Below are 24,697 nucleotides of genomic sequence, written 5' to 3'. Positions count from 1 at the left end.
TCTTCATTTCTTTTTTGAATTCTGAAATTTCCAGTTTGTGATGTTCTTTCAGATCTGCAATTGTATGTTTAAACATATGTAATATATGTTGGGATGTTATAGTTTAATTCTATTTTATGGCTACTTCTTATTTTGTTTTATTCTAGAGTGCCTTCAGTTGCTGCTTTTATTCTCATTTTTTGTGTTGGTTTTTTCTGGACTGGCAATAATAGATGACCTCGTTGGAGGGTGGGGGGAAATTACCGGCTGGTTTTCCTAGTTCACGTGCTTTCTTCATTTGTTACAATTTAGTGTAATTTCTTAAATAGTGTCTTTTGAGGGTGGTCTATCATCTTCTCAATATTAACATTATTTTGTTTTAGTAGGTACTTTATCTTGAGCCACTTCCTTCTTTATCATAAGCCTCCAAGGAATATCTCCGTCTTTCAAGGTACCTCCCTCTGGCCCAAAAGCATTGTCTTGCTAAGACCTCTGATCCACACTTGCCAGTCCCCTTCCTTTGACCTTCCTATTAGCTGTGGTCTGACCCACAGGTCTCTGACCTGATGTCAGGATTTCCTCACCCACGGTGGGTTCTCTTTGCTATTATAGTCGTTCTGCTACCACTGAAATCTTGTCACACTCTCCTTTCTTCTACCCAATTTTATCCTGACTTCTTTTTGGTGTTAGGGCTTTGGAGCCAACTTTGCTAATTTGGGATGCTTATTTTCCCGAGTTAATTTTATGTAAGTTGAACTTTGTGGTATTTGTTGCAGTTTTAGTTTTCCCATTTGCCTAAATTGTTAGTGATTGATTGTTTTGTTTTGTTTTGTTTTTAATCATCATAGAAGGGATCTTGCTGGAGGGTGTCTGAAGATATTAGGACAAGGGTCCACAAACTTCAGTATGTAGATCAAATTCAGCTTCATTTGGCCTCTGGTCTGTGTGAGCTAAGAATTCTTTACATTTTAAGGGTTATAAAAACAGAAGAAGATCAGATACAATTTTTCTGAGATCTTCAATTTATCTCACTTTAAAAATGACTAAAACATGTCTTTCTGGAATTACCTTTGAATAAAAGTTTGTATACTTAAAAATAAATAAAAACAGAAGAAGAATATGTCACAGAGATTGCATGTAGCCCACAAAGCCTATAGTATTTTCTTTCTGGCTTTTACAGAGAATGTTTGTTTACCCCTTGATTAGGATTTAGCCACTTGTTATCTTATAAAAACCCTATAATTTTTAAGAAACTACAGAAAGAAGTTTTTATGACCAAATGTACAGATGACTTTGGACTTGAGTTTTAGGTCTACCTGTGTGCTTCATAAACTCCATTAGGACATCCTTGCATATTAGTCTTCCAACAAGTATTGTATAGTTAGAAGCATCTTTGTGGAATGATAATGTTTTAACAATGATATGCCATTTTAGTGGCATCTGTTAACTACAATCAAAATATGTCATTATGCCCTGGCCCATGTGGCTCAGGTTGAATGTTGTCCGCTGCACCAAAAGGTCACTGGTTCAATCCCGGTCAGGGCACATGCCCAGGTTGCGGGTTCAGTCCCGGCTGGGGTGCACATATGAGGCAACCGATCGATGTTTCTCTCTCACATCAATGTTTATCTTTCTTTCTCTCCCTTTTTCTCCCTTTCTCCCTCTCCCTTCCTCTCTCAAATTAATAAAAACGTATAATAAAAATTTTTTTAAATGTCATTATGTATATCCACTTAATTATGTTTACAGAAGTAAACTTTCAATATGTTTCAAAGCAGTTAATACATTCTGCCAAAAGGAAAATAGATAATGAAATTATTTTTTTACTTGCTTTACTGATTACTTTTATAATATGTATATTAATTCTCCATGATTTTGTATTTTAGTTGACTAGTACTTGTATTAGGAGATAATAACTTATGTTTGTACCTGCACTTTGGCAGGCTGTGTGTGTGAGTGTGTGCATGTTTGTTATTCTCATAAACCTGAAGATAGAACTGAGAGACTTTCTAGTCCATCTTTCTCTCTTTAGGTAGGATCATATTTAACCCACTTAAACATCATAATATTTTTGGTTCAATCTTTCCAGAATAAGAGTTTCTACAGTCTCCTTAATAACTTGATAGTTTTAGCATTTCTCAACTAAGTGACAGCAAAGTGGTCTAGTTCAGTTAAAATATTTTCTAAAAAGATTGTATTTTTGTGTGTAATTAACTAGACAAATCAGCAGTAATTTGTTTAAAGTGCTTCCTGTGTGGTCAGACAGGAGGAAAGAAGGAAAGGCATGCTAATAAGAGACCTGCATGAGCACAGGTGCTTTGGGGAAGTTGGGGAAATTCAGGGCCCATTTGAAGAACAGCAAGTATGTGGTTTGAATATAACTATGATGTAATCATGAAAGTTCATGGCTGTGAATTTTTTTTAAATCTATTGGCACAATTTGGAGTCTATTTTCTTATTTCAGGAAAATAAGCAATAAATTATTGCTATGTGATTTTAAACATTTCAAGAGCCAAATGTGCTGAGTGAAAACCATAGGGAAGATCTGCAAGTCTTTCATCATTCTTATTATTCAATAAATAACTTTATTTACCTGTTTTTATATGAATACAATTTCAATTCCTTCATATATGCATCCTCTAGGAATCAGATATTTTCCAGAATTAGGTATTGTCATTTACTTTGATACATGTTCTACTGAAAATACATTTGACTCCACGTGAGCAGGGCCATAAAAAGTGCTATACTTGGCAGTGTTTTGAAAATAGGATACCTATTCCTTGTACATAGGCTTGAGTATTTTAACATTGCATCAGTTTTGCCATAATAATTTCTATAGATATCTATCATTTTTTCTTATTTGTCATGACAGTTATTTTTCTTGGCAATTGATAAACTGTATTTCCAAATAGCATAAGCGGAATGATGACTGAGCATATAACATGTATTTCATCTTTCTCAAACCCTTGCTCATAAGTCGCCTCTTGCATTAGTGTTCTTTCTTTTTCATTGCTTTTAAACTTTGCCTTTCTCAAATCACTTTTTGGTTGTATGATGATCACTATATATTTATATTTTTTGTCTATTTTAAAGTCTCAGAATACCATACTATATTAAATGCTATATCTTTTTACTTAACTAAAAAAACTTTACTATTAAAAGTACATAAGCAAAAAGTTGATGAGGAATGGTTATCTTATTTGAAAATGTTCCTGACTATTAATATCCTGTTGCCTTCTAAAATTTGCAAATAATTCTTTTTAAAAATGTCTCCCTTTTAGACTTTTGAAGATTTTAAAAATGACAAGCAAGCTGTAGAATATCAACAGCGTATTGTGGATATATTGTTGAAAGTAAGTATTCAAAGAATACATGCCTTTGTATTGATGTTTTTATTAAGAAAATTGAGTTGTTTTATAGCAAGTTCTAAAATAATCTTGTTTAAGGAAGCAATATGCTGCAATCATTTTAAAATTTTATTATGATGTTCTTGTCTTCAAAAACTGAACAAAATACTAATCATTCAAAATATTTAATGTATATCAACTTTAGTCTGTATACTAGGATACCAGGTACTACTCTAGAAAAATGCATATTGTGATAATTGCTATGTTACTATGATTGTATGCAATACTAGAGACTGACTTCAGAGTGCTTTGAAAAAGTAAATAATGTGAAGAATCTCCCTTTGTTTCATACCGACATCACTGTGTTGCTAAGATAGTGCCATAGTTTTACCATGGTACTGGGATGATAGGTAACACTTAAGAATGCATTATTTGAGTCACACAGAGATGGTCACCCTGTCTAAATCTAACTAGATTAAGTCCAAAGCCATTTTGAGATCAATGCTGTTGCTAATAAATGAAGCTGTACAGCTTTAACCAGGCCAGTTTCTTCGTTTAGTTGAAAGCCTAGAATTTGTGTCCTGTTCATTTGGCCGTGAAATGAAACTTTATTCCTCATAGTGACTTGTAGATTATTTTGCACAAGAAAACAATATGGAAATATTCTCTAGTTGTCATAGCATTAATGCATTACATTTGTAATAGTCCTTTATAATTTCCAAATCACATTTATATATGTTATGTCATTTGAGCTGTTTATTGATCTTGTAAGATAGGCAGTGATGAATATGAAATTAAGATTGCTAAATTCCCAAACTTTGATCCAGGTGGCTAGTATGGAGAATCTTTACCTGGATTTCCAAAATACTTCCCTAAATGGTCTCTATAATGAGTTTTGTCTGGTTTGTGATCTTGCCTTTCCCCTACCTAATATTCTTCTATGACTCCATTGGATCAGTTGTAATTAAGTTCTGCTATGAGAGAAAATTCAAATAACAGTTTAATTTTGAAGGGAATTTATTTTTTTATATAAGTCTAGAGGTAGACAACCTGATCTATTAGATTAGCTTTATAAACTTTTCAGGGATGAAGATTGCCTCTTTCTTACTGCTGTTATTTTTAGTATATGGTTTCTAGCTTTTGGTCCAAAATGACTTCTCAAGCTCCAGCCATCACCTCTGCATTCTAGTTAGCCTGAATGCAGAAGGGGATGAAGAAGATAGTGTTCCCTCTCTTTAAGAAATTTCTCAGAAGTTGTGTAGTACTACAATTCTGCTTATATCATATTGATCAGAACTTAGATATATGACTCTGTACTCTGTATTGTGGGTGACTATGTGTTTAGCTAAAAGTAAGGAGTTCTGTTTCTCAGAAGGATAGAACAGATGTTGGAGCACAAGTACTAGTTTCTGCCATACCTATCTAAACTTTAATATTACATCCAAGATCCTTCTTTGTTTTTTGGTCCCTGCCTACTGCACTATAACTCTCCCCTCTCCTACTGCCCTCCCCCACTGTATTATGAACTTCTCAACCATATTAAATTATTGGAATTCACTGAACTTTATGTGTCATCTTTATGGCTTATGTTCTTTGCATGAGTTTTCTATTATCCCATCTTGCCTTTTTCTTCCTTTTCTCTCTGCCTGGCAAATTCCTAACAATTTTCCAATGTGTAACTCGTATATCATCCATGAGAAACTCTTAGAATGCTCTCCCACACTTCCAGTTTGATTAGTTGCCCCTTCTCTGTGTTCATAGAACATTTTATGCTGCACTTGGAACACTGTATGGTAATTATTTACATGTATATTTTTCTACCTGGATTTGAGCTTCTTGTAGGTAGACTCTGAGGATTTGTTTTTGTAACTTATTTTAATTTAATTATAGTTGACATACAATGTTGTTTTAGTTGCAGGTACAACATAGTGATTCAATATTTTTTACATTACAGTATGATCACCACAATAATCTAGTTACTATCTGTCACAAAATTACAGTATTATTGACTATATTCCCTATGCTGTATATTATATCCTCCTGACTTATTTATTTTATAACTAGAAATGTGTACCTCTTAATCCCCTTTACCTATTTTGCCTGTTCCCTTCATTCCCCAAACCTCTTCTCTTTGGCAACCACCAGTTTGTTCTCTGTATCTATGACTTTGTTTCTGTTTTCATTTGTTTTGTTTAATAGATTCCACATATAAGTGAAATCAGGCAGTATTTGTCTTTCTCTGTCTGACCTATTTCACTTGGCATAATGTGCTCTGGGTCCATCTATATTGTTGCAAATGGTAAGATTTCATTACTTATGGCTGAATAATATTCCATTGTATGCATATACATCACATCTTCTTTATCTGTTTATCTATAGATGGGCACATAGGGTTGCTTCCATATCTTGGCTATAGTAAATTATGCTGCAATGAACATGTGGTGCATATATCTTCAAATTGGTGGTTTTGTTTTCTTCAGATAAATACCCAGAGATTGAATTGCTGGATTATATTGTAGTCTCATTTTTAATTTTTTCAAGACTCTCCATACTGTTTCCCGTAGTGGCTTCCCTCTGGTCACCACATACTGTTGTCTGTGTCTATGAATATTTGTTTGTTTGTTTTTCTTGTTTGTTCATTCTTGCTTTCAGTTTTTTATCCCACATATGAGTGAAATAAGTTAAGGAGTTTACACTTATAGAGCAAAAGGAAGGGCTAAAAGCAGAGGAGCGTTAGATGGGTCCCGACAGTTGAATCCTCAGAAAGGATCTGTGCACTGAAGGGGAGTGATGACTGAGCGTTTTAAAGCCCTAGGAAGCTCTTTGAAAGTTTAAATCGGAATTTGGATACATACACAGACTAAAACTTGAAATATACTCTAGGAATGACTAATTATATACTTGGGCAGGCTGTGATTGCTAGACAAAAGAAGGCAGCGTATAAGAAAGAGATATACTGCCAGCAAAGTAAGAAAAGGTAGGCCAAAAGCCAGGTTCCAAGGGAATATTTTCTAATTGGAAAAAATCTTATAGTTTATTTTTGAATGGAGAATGGAAGGAGGGAACTTAGGACTCTTCGACAGATAAGAGGGTATTCTTCAATTTGTTATAGAGTTGCCTCCATAAACTCAGCTAGTCCAAAGCAGTGCATGATCTTCTTTCCCAAACTTCTGCATTCTGTCTCTTTGTTAAGAGCTTCATTATCCTACATGCCTGTCAGGCTCAAGATCTCACATGTTTTTATTTCTCCTTAGCTACACACCTTTCCATGCATATGTGTACTCGACCTGTCTCCTCTCTCTCTGCAGTGTCTTTTGCACCTCTTCCTCCTTCCCTTTTCGCTATAACTGCCCTAGTTCAGGACCCCTTTGCTTTCCCCGGACCCCTGCAGTCATGTGCATTTGGTCTACCTTCAATTTATTCCTTCGTTATTTTATCTGATACCCTGCTGATAGGATAATTTTCCTAAGTGCAGTACTGATCATGATCAACTCTCCTGGTTGAGCACCTTTTGTAGCTCCCAGTTTTCTATGGAATAAATTCTAGATTTTTCAGAATGACATTTGAGGCCTAATCTTTTCTTTCTATGTAATTTCTCCTTGCTCCTCATGCATGCTGCTGCATTCTAATGAACACAGTTTCTCCAAACAACCTCACATTTTACTGTGTTCCTGCTTTCGCTCACATTGCTCTCTCTGACTGGGTTGCACTCGCTCCTGGCATTTCCCGTCACAGGTTCCACATGGGCTTTAAAGCTTAGTTTAAAAGCTACTCTTCTGATTTATTTTCAATTCCCTGTCTAACCACTTGAAATAATTTCCCCCACTGTGCTGCGGGAGTAATTTGTTCCTTTATAATAGTGCAGATAGCACTGTGCCTTTTATTTAAAATTTGTTTACCTGTCTCACCTTGCTTTCTCATTTATAATTCCCTTGAAGGCATCTACCATAGCATCTTACACATAGTAGGTAGTCAGGAGAGGAAAGCTCACTTAAAGCAGAGGAATGAGTATGATTGATAACCGTGTGTGGTTGTAAAAAGCCCACTATGCAAAACCATCTGTTCAAGGAACTGCTTATAGACAAGGAGAATCTATTCACTTCATTGATTCGTGGGCTGGCCGACTTTTTTCTGGGATACCTGCACTCTGAAATTATCTTTTAAGCCCCAAAGCAACTCCTTTCTTCCTGTACTGGTGGGCAGATTTTTGATAGGATTACTTTAATTTAACAGAAATTAATTTTAGTAGGATTCTCTTTTAAGACTTCAAGAGGGAAACATGATTAATATCTCTCTGCAAGTTACCTAACAATTCACTTCTGATCCAAGCTGTGCCTAGAAATATGCCAAAAATCACCAAAATGATCCCCTTTCAGAGTATGCAAGCAGTTGTGCTCCTTCTCTAATTGGTATTAAACTCAATTGTTGCAAAATAATCTTTTCATGAGTCTTCAGTAATGAGACTCCCCCACCCCTTTTCATTGTATATTTTTTGTGTCAAACCAGATGGTATATTGAATAAATGGCCTCTTTTGCTCATCAGGTTATGGTGGAGAACTCAGATTTTACTCCCTCACAAGTCGGGTGTCTCTTTACATTCCTTGCCCGGCAGCTTGCAAAACCTGACAATACCTTGTTTGTAAACAGAACCCTCTTTGATCAGGTGAGTGTCTTCAACAATGAGAGCTAGAATTGTTTTTATCCTATTACTGTTCATAGAAAAGTTCACTGGATTACATGGTCTCTAAATGTAATAGCCAAGCCTGTTCTGGTTTCAGATTGGATCTAATTTAGCTGTCGTTGGTTTTGTTAAATGATGTGTCTGGGTAGTATGACTGCCTAGTAAGGTGGTATCATGAGGGTATGATTTGTGGAGATTAGTTTATAGAGATTTTGTTCTCTCAATTATTCTATTGCTCCAAATTTCTTTGGTGAAAAATTTTCCAATTTAAGAATCACCCATCTCACTGGTAGTAAGACTATTATGCTGATCATCTGAATGTACTTACAAATGACTTTGATTCTGAAAGGTATTTCCTAATCTCAATTAAATAGCATCCCCATATCCACACATGACAGTGAAAATACTTGTTTATCTGCAGCTAATAATGACTAGATTTATTGAGTACTTCATAGTGCCAGGCTCTGTTCCAGTTTTATATGTGTTTATTAATTCAGTGCTCCTAATAGTTCTGAATTTGATATAGTTGTTACCCCATTTTGCAGATGAGCAAACTAAAGCCTGGATAGGTTGAGGTACTCATCCAATATCGTACTTAATAAGTGTTATTATTAACAATAGATGTTCTTATTAAGTGTTGATAAAGTTAGAATTCAAATTTAAGTGGCCTGACTCCAAAGTTCATGCTTTGCTTGGTCCATGGTATCAGGGATCTTAAAGTTAAGGTATATAGATGATGCTGCCTTCTAGTCATGTTTCTAAACAGCATACCTGAACCTCCTGTGCCATGTACTAGGCCAATCAGTTGGGAAGATACCATATACCTGTGGTATATTTTTTATGGTGAAGTGTGAATGAATTGGTGAGATATAAAGGGTAGGTGCTGTTTTCATTGATAGTGTGATAGCATGCATGCTGGTATCCAATAAAAAAGTACATTTTCTTTGACCAGGTCCTTGAATTCCTCTGTAGTCCTGATGATGACTCCAGGCACTCTGAAAGACAGCAGGTATGAACTACTAGAACTCTTTTTGCTAAAGAGTAGAAAAGATGCTTGGCTGGCGCAGTGGTTGAGTGTTGATCTATGAACCAGGAGGTCACAGTTCCATTCCCTGTCAGGGCACATGCCTGGGGTTGCGGGCTCAATCCCCAGTGTGGGGCATGCATGAGGCAGTCAGTCAATGTCATCATTGATGTGTCTCTCTCTCTCTCTCTCTCTCTCTCTCTCTCTCTCTCTCTCTCTCCCTCTCTCCCCCCTCTCTTCCTCTCTCCCTCTCTCCCTCTTCCTTCAATAAAAAAATATTTTTTAAAAAAGAGTGGGAAAGAAACAGAGTAAGCCCAAAAGAACCCTTCTGTGCTAACTTCACAAGGCTTAAGGGGGAAGCGACTTGTGCCCAAACCTAACACTAAGCCAGATAGTGGCAACCAGAAAATAGTGTGACGGTTGTTAGAAGTGCATATATATGGAGTTTATATCACACTAAGTTTCTAGGCACCGGACCTGTCTTGCATTCAACATGACGTCAAGGAGAATACTTCATCCTTCTCCTTGGATCTAATTTAGCTCTTGTTGGTTTTTGTTTTTTTTTAACAATCTGAAAGGTGACCCTAATCTCAGTTAAATAGCATTCCCATTTAACTATGAAGTGCACAATAAAGGCATTGCAGCCACAGTTGGCACCTGTTGTATCCTGCTTTCACTGGTGTCATTAATCTGATAACCACTCCTTGCTGCTATGGAAAGACTGCAGGTTACTGAGTGTGGGACACTCAGCTTTTGGGAGTGCCCTCTAGCCCCACTGCATTAGGGCTAACCATTTCTGGAGACCTTATCCATCTGTCCCCCTACTAATTGCTGTGACATGGTAACTGTTTGAGCACCACTTCTTTCTACTTATCCCCCCCCCCTTTTTTTGGTCCCTTCTAAGAATAGGATTCTTTAAAAGTTTACCCATCGTAATTGTGAACACTAAGAGAGTCAACCTACTTAAAATTGGCTGCCAGACTTTTGTGAGCTAAGCTATAAAAATTAAGAATTTTGATAGCTATGCTGATTTTTTATGGTAATAGTGCACAGCTGAGAGGTTGAGACCCAGATAAAGAACATGTGGTAGCAACAGTGACCCCTTTCTCTGCACAGCTGTGGCCCAGTGACTGCTAAAATTTTGGTTCTCTTATTTATATCGAATACAAATAGTAATGTGGCCCCTCATTTTGCCCCTATTTCTCTATTGATAGGAAAAATAGATCATGTTGTGCATGTTATTTTGCTATATAAAATAAAAAACTTTTTATATAAATAACTAAATTAAATAGAAATAAAAATCTTATCTAAATATAACAGCCAAACCTTGAAAAGTAATCATCCTATAGTAATATTCTATTATTGAGAGTCCCCTTTGAGATTAACTAGTTTCCTTTTCTACTCATTTTAGAAATATAGGAAATGGATAAAGTAAGTTGCTCAAGGTCACAACTGAGATTAGAACCCAGTTCCTTCCCTTCGCAGGCACTCTTTCCCCTGCACAGTTTGTTATATATCAACATTTGTTTACGTAGTATTTGTTAGTATTTTCCAGTGGAATGCTGATAAAAGTTTAACAACTTGCTCTTCAAATGTAGGTCTGATATGAATGTTGGTTGATATTTTCATTTACATGAATGAATAAGGGTGAAAGTGCAACAAGGAAAGCATGTCAGAACTTCACCCATTCATCAGTGAAGTGACTTCTTTGCTGAATCAGATAAGTTTTTGAAATAAAAAAAAAGAATTCCTTAATTTTTTGATATTCACATTGTAATGACTACGACATTCACACTTTAAAGTCTGATTGCCTTATTACATTATCTCCATCACTTTTGTAACCAAGGTTTGGCAGTTTTCCTGGAAAGAGCCAAAGAGTAGCTATTTTAGGCTTGTGGGCCACATATGGTATATGTCACATATTCTTTGTTTGTTTTACAACCCCTTAAAAGTGTAAAAAGCCCTGATTTACAGAATTTGCCAGTTTCCATGGTGTCAGCACTCCCACCATTTCAGCTTACCAGCATGATGTCACTCAGCCGAGAGTTAGAAAGAGATGCTAAGTACAACACCCTTATGTAATATTTCCCCGTACAGATTCAGTTACAGTAACTAACCTCAAGAGCATACATAGTAAAATGTAATGAAATAATTAAAAGTGGTGAGTTTTTAGTATTAATTACCTTTGTTTTTACTTTAATTTATTTGACTGTAAAGTTACATAGTTTAATTTTTAACAATGGCTGTGTTTCACAACTGACTTTCAAAATTCCTGAAAATTTAACACTCAATTCTAAGTGGGTTGGTAAGACTGGCTCCAGCGTAGTACTATTATGTTATTCCACATTGAGGCTTCCAGCAGATGGCGTTGACTCCATAGTTCTTCTATGTAGCAGTACATTAAAACACTCAAAGTGGATTAAATTAGGGTTCTGAAATGTAAAGTTTGGATAGGTTTTATTTATTTTATGCCCCCTCCCCCCTTTTTTTTAACTTGAAAGTAATCAATTTCCTAAGTTAGAAAAATGCTTTGTTAAATGGTTTCCTGGAGTTCTGAGAAGGATCATGTTACTCTGGATCTTGACCTTCAATACATGAGAGAGCTTTCTCACATTGCCCTAATGATTAAGTAATGATTCTATTGTATTGAGAGGTTTATTTACAGAAATTGAAGAATCTGTCACAACATCCTAGTCATCTTTGTTATTCACCTTCTTCGTTTGGTAGAATTATTTATAAGAACCCCAGTGTTTTGTTGTTGTTCTTGTTTTTAAATGTCACTGCAGGATATGTTTTTATTGATTTTTTTAGAGAGAGAAGGGAGGGGAGAGAGAGAGAGAGAGAGAGAGAGAGAGAGAGAGGAAATATAAACATTGGTGCCTCCCATAAATGCCCCTACCGGGGATCGAACCCAAAATCTAGGTATGTACCCTGACTGAGAAATGAACCTGAAACCTTTTGGCACATGGAAGATGCTCCAACCAACTGAGCCACCCAGCCAGGGCATGAACTCCAATGTTTTTTTTTGTTTTTGGGTTTTTTTTTAATATATTTTATTGATTTTTTACAGAGAGGAGGGGAAAGGGATAGAGAGTTAGAAACATCGATGAGAGAGGGACATCGATCAGCTGCCTCCTGCACGCCCCCTCCTGGGGATGTGCCCGCAACCAAGGTACATGCCCTTGACCGGAATCGAACCTGGGACCCTTGAGTCCGCAGGCCGATGCTCTATCCGCTGAGCCAAACCGGTTAGGGCCCAATGTTTGTTTTTTATTGTTATAAACTACATATTATAAATTTTGAAATTTTAAATGTACAATTCAGGCATTAAGTATATTATTGTTGTGCCACCATTGCCACCATCCAACTCCAAAGCTTTATCTTCCAAACTGGAAATCCCCATTATCTCCTCCCCCTGGCAACCACCATTCCACTTTCTGTCTCTGCGAATTTGACTACTTTATATACCTCATATAAGTGGAATCATACAGTACTTTTTGTGTGTGTGTTTGACTTATTTCACTTAATTTTTGTTTTTATTCATTTCAGAAAGGAAGGGAAAGGGCAAGAGGGATAGAAACACCAATGATGAGAGAGAATCATTGACCGGCTGCCTTCTGGGGGTTGAGCCCACAACCTGGGCATGCGCCTGACCAGGAATTGAACCTGTGACCTTCTGTTCATAGGTCGATGTTCAACCACTGAGCCACGCCGGCGGGGCCACTTAATATTTTTAAGGTTCATCTATATTATAGCATGTGTCAGAAATCCATTCATTTTTTAGGTTAAATAATGTTCCATTATATGTATATACCACATTTTTTTAATCCATTCATCCACTTATGGACATTTGGATTGTTTCCACCTTTTTGCTCTTGTGAATAATGCTACTGTGAAAAATACCAACGTTTCATTAGAAAAAATAACATGTAAACATGAATACTACCTGTGGACCACAAGACATAAGGAACTTTAAGAGCTATAGGACATAAAAGCTCTAGATAAAAATTCACTTTTTAAAAATATTCTTTATTGTTTAAAGTATTACATATGTCCCCCTTTTCCCCCATTGACCTCTCCCCAGCCACTCCCACCCCCCAGCACATGCCCTCACCCCCTTAGTGTCTGTGTCCTTTGGCTATGCTTATATGCATGCATACAAGAAAGAATGTATATGGATGCTTTTAGCTAAGTGGAGGATCATTGGGTATTCTAAAAAGGTTTTATTTGCAAACACTGTGGCATTCCTTTCATGCTTGAAAAATAGAGCCATTAATATTTTTATGAGACTTAAATACAATATGATCAACATTATAATGTAAGTCTAACCTGTTATATATGTGAAAGCCAAGCCAAAACATCAGTAAGTAATAAGACAAAAGAAAAAATTATGGTGTGTGGCTGAATGGATTCTTAAAAAGCTAGTAAATAAAAGGAGATCCCAAAGTTTTTTGTTCATTCATTTTAAATGTTCAGGTCCTTTTAGAATTGCTGCAGGCTGGAGGCATAGTTCAATTTGAAGAGAGTCGGCTCATCCGCATGGCAGAAAAAGCAGAGTTGTAAGTTGTTTTGAAGTCATATATTAGTTGATACAACTATTAAATTGCATTTCTGTAACTTGAAGCCTGGTTTATCCATGCATTGCCATTTATTTTTAAATTAAGAAAAATTATGCAAATAACAAAAAAACCTAAGCATGAAAGTTTGTGCCTTTTAAATCTGAAATTTAGTAAAATTTGCAGAAATTAGCAGGGAGTAAATTAGAAGTATCTGTACATTTGTTTTCGGATAAAAATGAAATAACAGTCATGATTTATTACTTTAGTTATTTAGTTATTTTTTACTTACAATATGCATAGTATTTTATAGATTTTGACAGCTATTTATATATATTATAAATATTGCAGAACTTAATATAGCAAATAAGATGCAATATATTAGATCTACTATTTATTCAGTTTTTAATGTTTTATTTGACATTTAATTCTGTACAGAGAAACTTGGTACAATTAATTGATATCTAATATATTAACTATTTTTGTGGCACATGTTATTTTAACATTTATTTTGTACCCACTTTTAAAATTTCTGTAAACATGGTGTTCAGCAGTATATTAAACCTATATTTAGAAGAATGGCAGATATTAATTTTCTTATATCGGGGTGGGGAACATTTTGTCTGCAAGGGCCATTTGGATATTTATAACATCATCCATGGTCCATACAAAGTTATCAACTTAAAAAAATTAGCCTGCTGTATTTGGTCAGAGACACTCCTAATGTCTTGGCAGGCCAGACCAAATGATTTCTCGGGCCTTATAAGGCCTGGGAGGCCGGATGTTCCCCACCCCTGCCTTAGGTACTATAACTTCATTTAGCAGTAGAAATAACACTTACTGTATTTATTTTTCTATACTAATTTCTGTCCTGAGAAAACTTTTTGAAACAATAATTACCACCTCCCTGTTTGGTACACTGAACTTTTTCCTTTTATGTTCTAGTTATCAAATTTGTGAGTTTATGTATGAACGAGAACACCAATATGACAAAATTATTGATTGCTACTTACGTGACCCACTAAGAGAGGTGAGTTAAGAGATTGCTTACCCTTTTCATACCATTTCCACACAATTCCCCAATGAGCAGGAATAGCTATTCAGTATGTATAAACCATTCAGTAGAAATATTTGGACATGTGTTTGCTGATTCAGATTTTCATTTATTCAATAGGTTTTTATTGAGTGCCTGATATTAGGCAAGTATACATTGATAATTAAAAAGATATAGTTCTTGCAATTTTAAAACTTATAGTTTAGTGATGGAGACTGACCTTAGATGATGGGGAACTGATGTATATACTACGGAAGGAATCTCAGAGGAAGCAACATATAAACTGACTTTGGAATTTGAGAAGAAGCCAGTTAAGCAAAAAGCCAACAGAAAAGTGTTCTAGGATAGGGAACTATATATGTAAAGACCCTGAGGTGGGGAAAATTTTTGACATGTTCAAGGAACTGAATAGAGATCATATAAATGAAGAAAAGATCAATGTAAGTGGAGCCTAATAGACAAGGGCAAGAGTGATTTGAGATGAAATTGGGAATGTGGACAGGGACGACCAAAGACAAAAGTATAATATTCCCTCATTAGGTTAATGAAATTGAGAACAAAATTAATTGGAACAGATTTTCAACTTTTAAGACTCTACACTAAACTAAACTTGAAACAATTGCTCTTTATCGTCAGTGTCAGTTTTCCATCAGTTAACTATCTCCAAATAATAGATATTTAGCAAGACTGGTATAGATATAGTGAGTAAATATTCTTGGCATGATGAATGAATGAATGAATTATATTGTCTTGTGCTCCTTAGGAAGAAGTCTTTAACTACATTCACAATATCTTATCCATTCCTGGCCACAGTGCAGAGGAGAAGCAGTCTGTATGGCAGAAAGCAATGGATCACATTGAGGTGCTAATTCAATAAACTTTTGAAATTTCCCCATTTGTATGGATATCTCCCAAATTAAGCTTATGCTAACCAAGCAATGGCAGGTGTCACGTTATTAAGTTGATTTACTTGCAGATTTGCATCTTTTTCATATAATTTATTCCACCTCATATTTGTATTTATAAAGCCTGTCATATACAATCTATATATATAAAAGCCTAAGCAACCAAACAGCCGGTTGACCGGTTGCTATGATGCACACTGACCACCAGGGGGCAGACGCTCAATGCAGGAGCTGCCCCCTGGTGGCCAGTGCGTTCCCACAGCCAATCTCTCGCAGCTGGCCAACCTCCTACAGTCCCTCCCCCCGGCGAGATGGCCCTGATCAGTCAGATCGCCGGCCAAGCCGAGGGACCCCACCCTTACACAAATTCGTGCACCGGGCCTCTAGTTTATTATATCATGGCTTCTGAAAATAACCCATGTTCAATCAGCTGGTTGGCAAACTGGAATATTAGTGGGTTTTTACAACATTCTTAATACAATTCTGAGGGTATTCCTGGTCTTATTCTCTAATACATAATGGGAGCCATTGCACTCAATCACCCATTGGAATTTTAGAAACATTTCTATAATGAGTTTTTCTCTCTGATATATTTCCCTTCCTTATGTAACAGAATAATTCTGATTTTGTTAATGCATGCTTTTTTTACAATAATGCAGGAGTTGACATTGAAACAAAAAGTTATTTTTAAAACACATGCCTATAGATGCCAAAATGGAGAGACCAATAATGCGTGATGAACATGTGATCAGAATGCATTCTGAAAAAGGGCTCACAAATCACTCCTCACTTTAGTGTCCATAGGTTCATAACATACCATATACCTCAGAAACCAACAGAGCTAGCAGGTTTGTTGAAATGTATTTTTTTGAGTCACTAATTGTTGAAAAAAAGTAGTAACAAAAGATGCTGAGGTCATCCTAGTTTTGAAAATAAATTTCTATTTATAAAGTGTCTTTACTCCTCCTTGTAGCAAGGAACAGGTGATGGGGTAACTTCTGGTGATAGGTTTAGAGATGGAATGAAAGATATGGTTATTCAACATAATTTAAATTTTTTATACATGTGAAAAATGATAAGAAAAGATGAGATCTGAAACTCCGAGAAAACATTGCATGTGATATGAATACTTTGTTCCCATCCTGATGGTTGTAAAGTTTAGAAAGATCAGAAATGTGAACACATCTTATGTGAAACATCTGGTGAGAAAGAGATACAGTCAGTCATCAGATGTGTGGTCTGAAGTAATTTCCACACTTTCATCTATAGGATTGAGAACATATATATGTTATTTTATGTTACGATATTCCTGCTAACAACAAGATGGATATATGTTGATGAAAGAACTCAAGAAAACCTTCTACTTTGAGTTATATCTTTTTCCTTTAATCATTTTGTATTCTTTTTCCTTTCATCATCCCCTTTAAGTCTCTGTATTTACATTATGGCTCATTCTTTATTTCACTTAATCTGCATTAAGCAGTGGTTTGAGCACATGGACTCCAGACATCCAAAAATGAAGCTATGTCTCTCTGCATAATGTGAAATGTGATGCATTAATCAATGAGCAAACAAATTACTCAGCAGGAAACTCAGACTGGAGAAGCAAGAAGTATTGTTGCTGCACAACAATTATTTCTGCTGACTTTTTCCAACATCTGCACATTTTTTTCACCTTGAACTTTTTAATATCTCTTAAGACCACAATTACAAATATATAGACTGTTTGTTGAAGGACTTCCTTGGCTTCAGTAATAAAAATAAAATCAACATTAAATATGTAGGTGTAAAAGTCCTCATAATAAAGTTTTCTGGCAGTATATACAGTGAATAAATTAGTGGTTTTTAACACTTCTGGGGTTATAAATCTCTTTTGAGAATTCGTGAAATATTTGGACTTGTGCATGTGCACAATGCGTAAATTTGTTTACATTTTCAGGGATATGCAGACACCCTAAAAGCCATTTTTAGATCGGGTCTGTGGATTACGGGTAAAAAATCTTTTTTTTTTTTTTTTTTACAATATGAATAAAGCATATTTCATTATATTTTTAAAAAATATTTATTTTTAGTTTTAGGTATAAAAAGCATACAGAAAACTGCATAAAGCAAATGTACAGATTAATAAAAAATTAAAAATCAAAATATCTGAGGTCTAGATCAAGAAATAGACTTATATGCAGTTCCTACCCCAGACTTCCTGTGTAGACTTCCTGTATATCCTTTTCTGGTCACAAGCCCTGACTCCCATAGTACACCGATTAGCCTGTGTTTTTTCCTGATATTTCCTTGCCTTTCTATATATACTGTTACTGCATATGCCTACATCCCTAAAAGTTTATATTTTTGCTTTGCCTTTTTATGAACTTTATGTAAATGAAGTTATATATTGTATTTCCTTTTTTTCTCAATATTTTGAGAAGTTTGTGTGTTTTGTTATCTGAAGCTGTGGTTCATTTGTATTGTTATATAGTATTTCATTTTACAAGTATATCATAGTTTGTCCATTCTACTGTTAGTGGATGTTTTAGTCCATTTATAGTCATCATTATATATGCATCTGAGCACAGCCACATGCATTTCTCTAGTGCAGTGGTTGTTAGTTTGATCCCCAGTCAGCAGTATAGTATCAGCTGAAAACTTAATAGAAATGTAGTTTTGTCTTCACCTCAGACCTTCTGGATCAGAAGCTTTGGGAGTGGGGCCCCACAATATGTTTTAATAAGCCCTCCACGTGCTTTTGAGACATGCTAACATCTGATAATCTCTTCTGTAGGGTCTATAATTGCCAGTTAATTGGGATAAATATCTTTACCAGCTGCCAGCATTGAATGAAGTTTCCCATTGATTCTATATCCTTGCCAGACTTTAACATTTTGCAAATCTAGTGGATGCGTAATGATATTTTACTATGTTTTAAACGTACATATTCTTAGTTACTAAGATTGATAGACTTTTCATGTTTATTGGCCATTTAAATATCCTTTCTGTAATGTGCCTGTTCAAATCTTGCCCAATTTTCTATTTGAAAATCTCCTGTACTTATTGATTTGTAGGCGTTCTTTATGTATCCTGCAGGGTGGCGTTTTTCACTGACACATGTTGTGAATATATCCTCCACTCTTTGGCTTTTTCCTATGATTCTTTTTAAGAGAAGTTCTTTTTTTTTAAGTCAAAATAATTAAATTTTTTTTTCTACACTGAATGAGAAATTCTTCATATTTTTGTTTAAAAGCTTTTTTGTCTGTTTTTCCTTCCATCTTTAAATCTTAGGTTCACCTGAAAGCAGTTTTTGTATATGCTGTGAGGTGGGGGTCCAATTAATTTTTTTAAAATATGGGTGCCCAATATTCCCAGCAGTTATTTTAAAGGTTGCCTTTCCCTATTGCTCAGTAGTGCTACTTTGTCATAAGCATATCAAGGATCTATATGCTTGGTCTGTTTTTCTGGGCCCTCTTCTGTTTCATTGATCTATTGTCTGACTATATCAGGACCTCACAAGTATCCTATATAATAAAAGGCTAATATGCAAATCGAACGGCAGAATGGCCAGTCGCTAAGATGCTCACTGACCACCAGGGGGCAGATGCTCAATGCAGGAGCTGCCCCCTGGTGGTCAGTGTGCTCCCACAGGGGGCGCCGCTCAGCCAGAAGCCAGGCTCACGGCTGGCGAGTGCAGCGGTGGTGGCGGGAGCCTCTCCTGCCTCCGCAGCAGCACTAAGGATGTCTGACTGCCACCTAAGCCATCAGTCAAGCATCCCCCGAGGGCTGCTGGACTGTGAGAGGGTGCAGGCCAGGCTGAGGGACCCCCTCCCTGAGTGCACGAATTTCGTGCACCGGGCCTCTAGTTTTAAATATTGCTTTATAATAAGTCTTGATATCTTTAAATGAGTATTGGTTATTCTTGACCTTTTATACTTCCAAATACATTTTGGAATCAGCTTGTCAAATTCCACCAAAATTTTTTTTAATCTTATGATTCTAACTGTGATTGCAATGAATCTATTAATCACTTTAAATGTAATTGACATCTTTATGACATTGTATCTTTCAATCTATGACTGTATGGTATGACCCTTTATTCAACATTTTTTATAAAGTTTTATAATTTTCTCTGTAGAGATTTTCAGTCCTTTTTTAGACTGTCAAAAATTTATATTTTTAGCATAATCATGCCACTAATATTTTTAATTTCCCATATATGTATAATGTTTATTATAAGGATTTTTATGGAAGTCTTCTATTCTATTTCTAGTATATTAATAGTTTTGTCATGAAAAAATTTTATCACCTTTTCTCCCTTACTAATTTTTGTGGTAAATATTATTGATATTAAATTAGCCTTAAATTCTGTGGATAAATGCAACTTGATTCTGATGTATTATCCTTTTTGTATATTGTTGAATTTTGTTTTTACTTAGAATGTTGTATCAATGTTCATGATTAAGATTTATAATTTTTCTTTCCTATCTTATATTGTTCTATTGGGTTTGGTGATCAAAATGTTGCTAGCCTCGTACGAGCTGAAGAAGTTTCCTTTTTTCTATTCTCTGTAAGAGATTAATTAATGTTGGAATTTTTCTTCCTTAAATGATTACTAGAAGTTACAGGTGAATCTATTTGAGTCTAGAGTTTTCCATATGGAAAGATATTTTATTATTCAGTGCAAGTTTTCTATTGCTTAAGTCAATTTATTGAACTATATTTTTCTAGAATTTATCCATTTTGTCTAAATTTTCAAATTCTTGACATAAAAGTTTTTTATCTATGTAATGTCTATTAATCAGTAGTAATGTCCCCCTTTTCATGTGTGATATTGATTAGTTGTGCTCTCTCTATTTTGAGATGTGTTATATAAAACTAGTATAAACTACAGTTATTTTAATATTAATCATTATTATTAATCTAAAAATACTACCACAAAATTATTAGATATATCACTAATATCACAGTCACACTAACTTGTATACTTTTTATTTCACAATATACTATGTGATGTAAAGTTGGTCTTTGCAGTTAGCCATGTGATATGCAATTGTAAGGGCAGAATAGTAGGTCACAGAAACCAAGTGAAAAGAGAGTTTAAGAAGAAAATGATAGCCAGTGTCTAGGAAAGTTTAGGGAGAGTGCAAATTGGAGGTCTTAGATTTGACAGAAATAGGTTTTATTAACAGTGGTTACTTAACAGTGCCTCTCTTAGTCTGATTTAAAACTTATGACTTAAAGTTGATTTCTTAAGACACTTATAGTTTCAAAACCTACCAGGCAATCAGAAGTACAGTTTTAAAATTCTTAGCCAGAGAAATTGCAGCTATACCTTTTTTTTTTTTCCATCAAGCTATTACTTTAAGCTCAAGGGTGAAATTCACAGACAGAGAATTTGGGGAGCTTTTGTTCATTCTGTTCATCCTGCAGATACATGGCCTAAATCCAGAGTTTAGTGCTTTCATTTTCTAAGAATTCTGAATTACCTTGTATATCACAATCTGACTTTTTACATGGTATGTTTTTAATTTTGCTCATTTACAATGTGCCTTTAAATTAGGGCCTTATATCAAGGTCTCCTGAAATGCAATAAAGAAGCTCATGAAAATATTGAGGCAGGTGATCATGTTTCACATCTATGGGAATCCTATTTAAATTAACATTAAGATTTAGCAAAAGGATTTTGTCTTTTTCTTTCACTCTAGGAACTTGTGTCCCTGAAGCCTTGTAAAGCTGCAGAGCTAGTTGCTACTCACTTTTCTGAACAGATTGAAACAGTCATTAATAAACTTGAGGTAAATATTGCAAATATATATGGGGAAGAAACATCTAGTGGAGAGACAATTGTTGACTATGTACCAAAGAACTTTTGATTTTAGGAATTTGTTCAATTAATAGTTGCCATTTAATAGTAGTTTCTACACATTTGTTGAGGCTTAAAACCCATGGGGGGAAAAAAGTCCCGGCAGACACCGTATATAATCAATTTTACATTATAGAAAAAGAGGTTTTAATGTTGAATGTCAAAGACATTGGAAAGTGGAGAGAAAGGGAAAGTGAGTTATAAAGTTATTGAAGTATTGAGATCTATTCACATTTCTCCTCCCAGACCCTGAGGCCAAGTCTGTCTCCAGCTCCTGCCTCCACTATGCTGCCTGGCACAGAATATCGCCCTATAAACACTGTGGAGTCTAACACGTTTCTTTTAAAGAAATGAAGTATTTCTTTTATTGTAGAACTTTACTGATTATGTAGGAGAATCCCACACAGGTTTTATAAAGTACTTTTACTTTTGATGACAAGAATTATGCCTCTGACCTATTGTTTCAGAATTCTTGAAATGATAAGTAAGCCAGAATATTAGGTTATAACCAGAAGGAAAGTTGTGTAAAATAAAACAAGGTGATGGGCCAGGGAAAAGTTAAAAATCAAAGACGGATAAACATATTCAAAATGTCATATTCTGTATTACATTAATCCATTTCAGTTTTGAGAGTCCCCTGCTTTTTATAGGTGAAGTTTGAATGTGTCGAAAAGGTAAAGAAAAACTAGACTCTAAATTTTTGCTCAGCTTTCCTTAGAACTTAGAAACATTTATATTCATATAGTATCCTAAGGTTCATCTCATTTAATTCTTACCTTTTCCCTGTGCAGAAGGCAGAGGAGATATTGCTGTTCTTTTTTAAATAGGTAAACTGAATAGCTAAGAGAGCCAGTGACTTACACAAAGTCACATAGCTCATAAGTGGAAGAAACAGAGCCCTGATTGCTGAGATGTTGCAGTTTGCCATCTCTGTTGCAGTTGGTTATATTGGGGAGTCCATGAGCTTTTCAGGTGGTGGGTGTCATTTGGGCCGTCATCACAAGAAGGACCAGATGAGACAGTGAACCCAGCAACAGTACAGCCAGAATTCACTACCAGCAGAGCAGTTAGAGCGTCCACGTGCAGGAACTGCACTGGGGTTTGTCTCAGAAGAGGGGTTTTTTTTGGTTGGTTTTCTTTTCTTGGTTGATTTTTTTTTTTTTTTTTTTACAATAACAAGGTATTTGTGTTTCTTTTTCACTCAAAATGGACTATGGGACAGTGATTAGAATTACTGAGAGGAAATGATCTGCAAATGATTCTTTAGAATTTCTTAGATCTATACAGAGGGCTTAATGGAAATAATCATAGGCATGTGTGCATTTTAAAGGCATATTCTAAATTCATTCTTTACCATGGCATAGTTTGAAGAATTTGTTTTAATATTATATTTTTTATTGTTTTTCTACTCAGAACCAGGTTTTGCTTTTCAAATTTTTGAGGAGTCTTCTTGACCCAAGGTATGTTTATAAATTTAGTTTTTTATAATACGTAGATTATAAATCAAAGAAAATAAGTTGAAGTTAACAAACTGGTCCATGGTAACCAAATAGTACACTCGGCCCTTGATTGTTAATGTTTGTGTGTGTGTCAGAATCACCTAAGAAGCTTAAAAATATATAGTTGCCTGGGCCCAACCCCGCAGAATCACTGTGGGTGGGGATATTTTTGATGTACACCTAGAGTTAAGCTTCACTGGCTTAAGTGTAGTATTCCAGGATGAGACAGCTTTTGTCTCAGATATGCAAACTTTTAAGTTGCATTAGAATGTACATTAGCCATTGAAAACAGTCATTTACTTAAGTGATCCTGATATCAATTTCAGTTATTCCAGTATTCTGTGCTATTTTTAAATATCAAAGTATCAGGATGTGTGATTGTAACAATTGTTTTGAAATCTCAATCATTTAAACTTTAAGAAGACTATGTCACATTTTAATTTAGAGTCATACTGATGTGCATATGCAGATAATTGGAAAAGCAATCTGACTACATTTTTCTCCTGCACCCCAGTTCAAGACCTTTTCAAAGTGTCTGTATTTTAATTATAACCCGGTTCTCAGAATATTACTGAAACTAGATTTTTTTTAAAAAATGTTCTATTAATCATTTGTATTTCTCTGAGAGTCAGTTTGGGCCCTGGTCTACTCCTAGAATTAACTGATGGAGAAATTGTAGAATTGGAGTTGAGGGGTAGGAGGGAAGGAAGAGAGCTGTAAGGAGGATGGGAGAGCTCGGGGAAGAGACAGAGGACAGGGCTAGACGGATGAGGAAGGCGGCACTCTGCCTCAGTTCCCCGCCCTTTCTCTGGGGCCGGAGCACCTCTTTCCCATGGCAAAATTCCTTCTGTTCCCTCTCTCATGTGTCCTCCAGTTTCAAATATATCCTCTTAGGATTTGACTCGTCCTCTCATAAGATCATTTATTTTAAGCAAGTTATTTCCCCCAACCATCCTATCTGGAGACGCTCAAGCTGGAAAGACAAGAGAAGGCTCAGCTTTGAACTTGGCCTTTTCTCACATGGAACAAAAGTATAGAAGCCAATGGTGACCAAATCCTTCTTTTAAAAAATAAAATAAAAAACAATATTAGGTAATATAAATATATAGTCATTTGCTCTGATATTGCAGTCACTCCTTAACTTAAATTTCACAGTAATAAAGATGGCACATCACAAGAGTTTCAGAGGTCTTCCATGAAAAGTCTTGCTCTGTTATCACCTACCCTAGATTTGAAAGATGTTAATTAGGTAAGACCCTTTAAGAGTACTGTGAAAGTTGTTTTGTTCGCTAGCAAACCACAAATAATTTTACATTTACTCAGTATGTTTTATCTCCCTGAATTAACCCTAACCCAAGATAATTATTCTAAATTAACTTGTCACACATTCTTCCTTCTTGTCATATTAATTTGGCTACAAGGTTCTCTCTTACCTACTTCAGAGAGAAGCAGTGTACCCACAACCCTTCGTCTTCCCTCTCCCCCAAAGCAACATGACCTGTAATGTCCTCACTTTTGACAGCAGCACAGTTGCCAGCTTTACTTTAGCCTAGTAGAAATTAAGAGCTGGCAAAGATTCTCCCCTTGACCAAACTTTACTCAGGCCTCTGAGCCTTTTCATCTCTGTCCTTGTGGAGTCTAGTTTTAGCAAGAATCCCCAACCCTCGATATCTGATCACCCAAAATATGTGTCCAAATTCTTCCTTCCCTACCGCCCCCCCCCTCCCGCAAGTAAAATCTGATCACCCTTGGCTGCTTCACAGAATCCTGTAAGTCAGTCTAGCAAATAATTTACCCCACATTC

At 35.6% G+C, this 24,697-nt stretch overlaps 1 protein-coding gene across 13 annotated transcripts in view; it reads left to right on the top strand.

Moving 5' to 3' along the window:
* Positions 1-24,697, top strand: part of VPS8 (VPS8, CORVET complex subunit) — a 237,940-nt gene that overhangs the window by 122,459 nt on the left and 90,784 nt on the right. For all 13 annotated transcript variants that reach the window (XR_002828228.1, XR_002828231.1, XR_002828230.1 and 10 more), the window contains 8 exons: positions 3,261-3,332; positions 7,870-7,989; positions 8,960-9,016; positions 13,508-13,590; positions 14,533-14,617; positions 15,405-15,503; positions 21,237-21,326; positions 22,808-22,854. Coding sequence is in view for 10 of the 13 variants with exons in the window: in XM_023750602.1 (XP_023606370.1) it covers positions 3,261-3,332; positions 7,870-7,989; positions 8,960-9,016; positions 13,508-13,590; positions 14,533-14,617; positions 15,405-15,503; positions 21,237-21,326; positions 22,808-22,854 (653 nt within the window). In the remaining 3 variants the exon portion in view is untranslated. The remainder of the gene's footprint in view (positions 1-3,260; positions 3,333-7,869; positions 7,990-8,959; positions 9,017-13,507; positions 13,591-14,532; positions 14,618-15,404; positions 15,504-21,236; positions 21,327-22,807; positions 22,855-24,697) is intronic.

Source organism: Myotis lucifugus, unplaced genomic scaffold (genome assembly GCF_000147115.1).
Source record: "Myotis lucifugus unplaced genomic scaffold, Myoluc2.0 scaffold_14, whole genome shotgun sequence".
NCBI classification, from domain to species: Eukaryota; Metazoa; Chordata; class Mammalia; order Chiroptera; family Vespertilionidae; genus Myotis; species Myotis lucifugus.
Note: the sequence above shows the minus strand (reverse complement) of the source record. Positions and strands in the feature narration are given on the sequence as shown.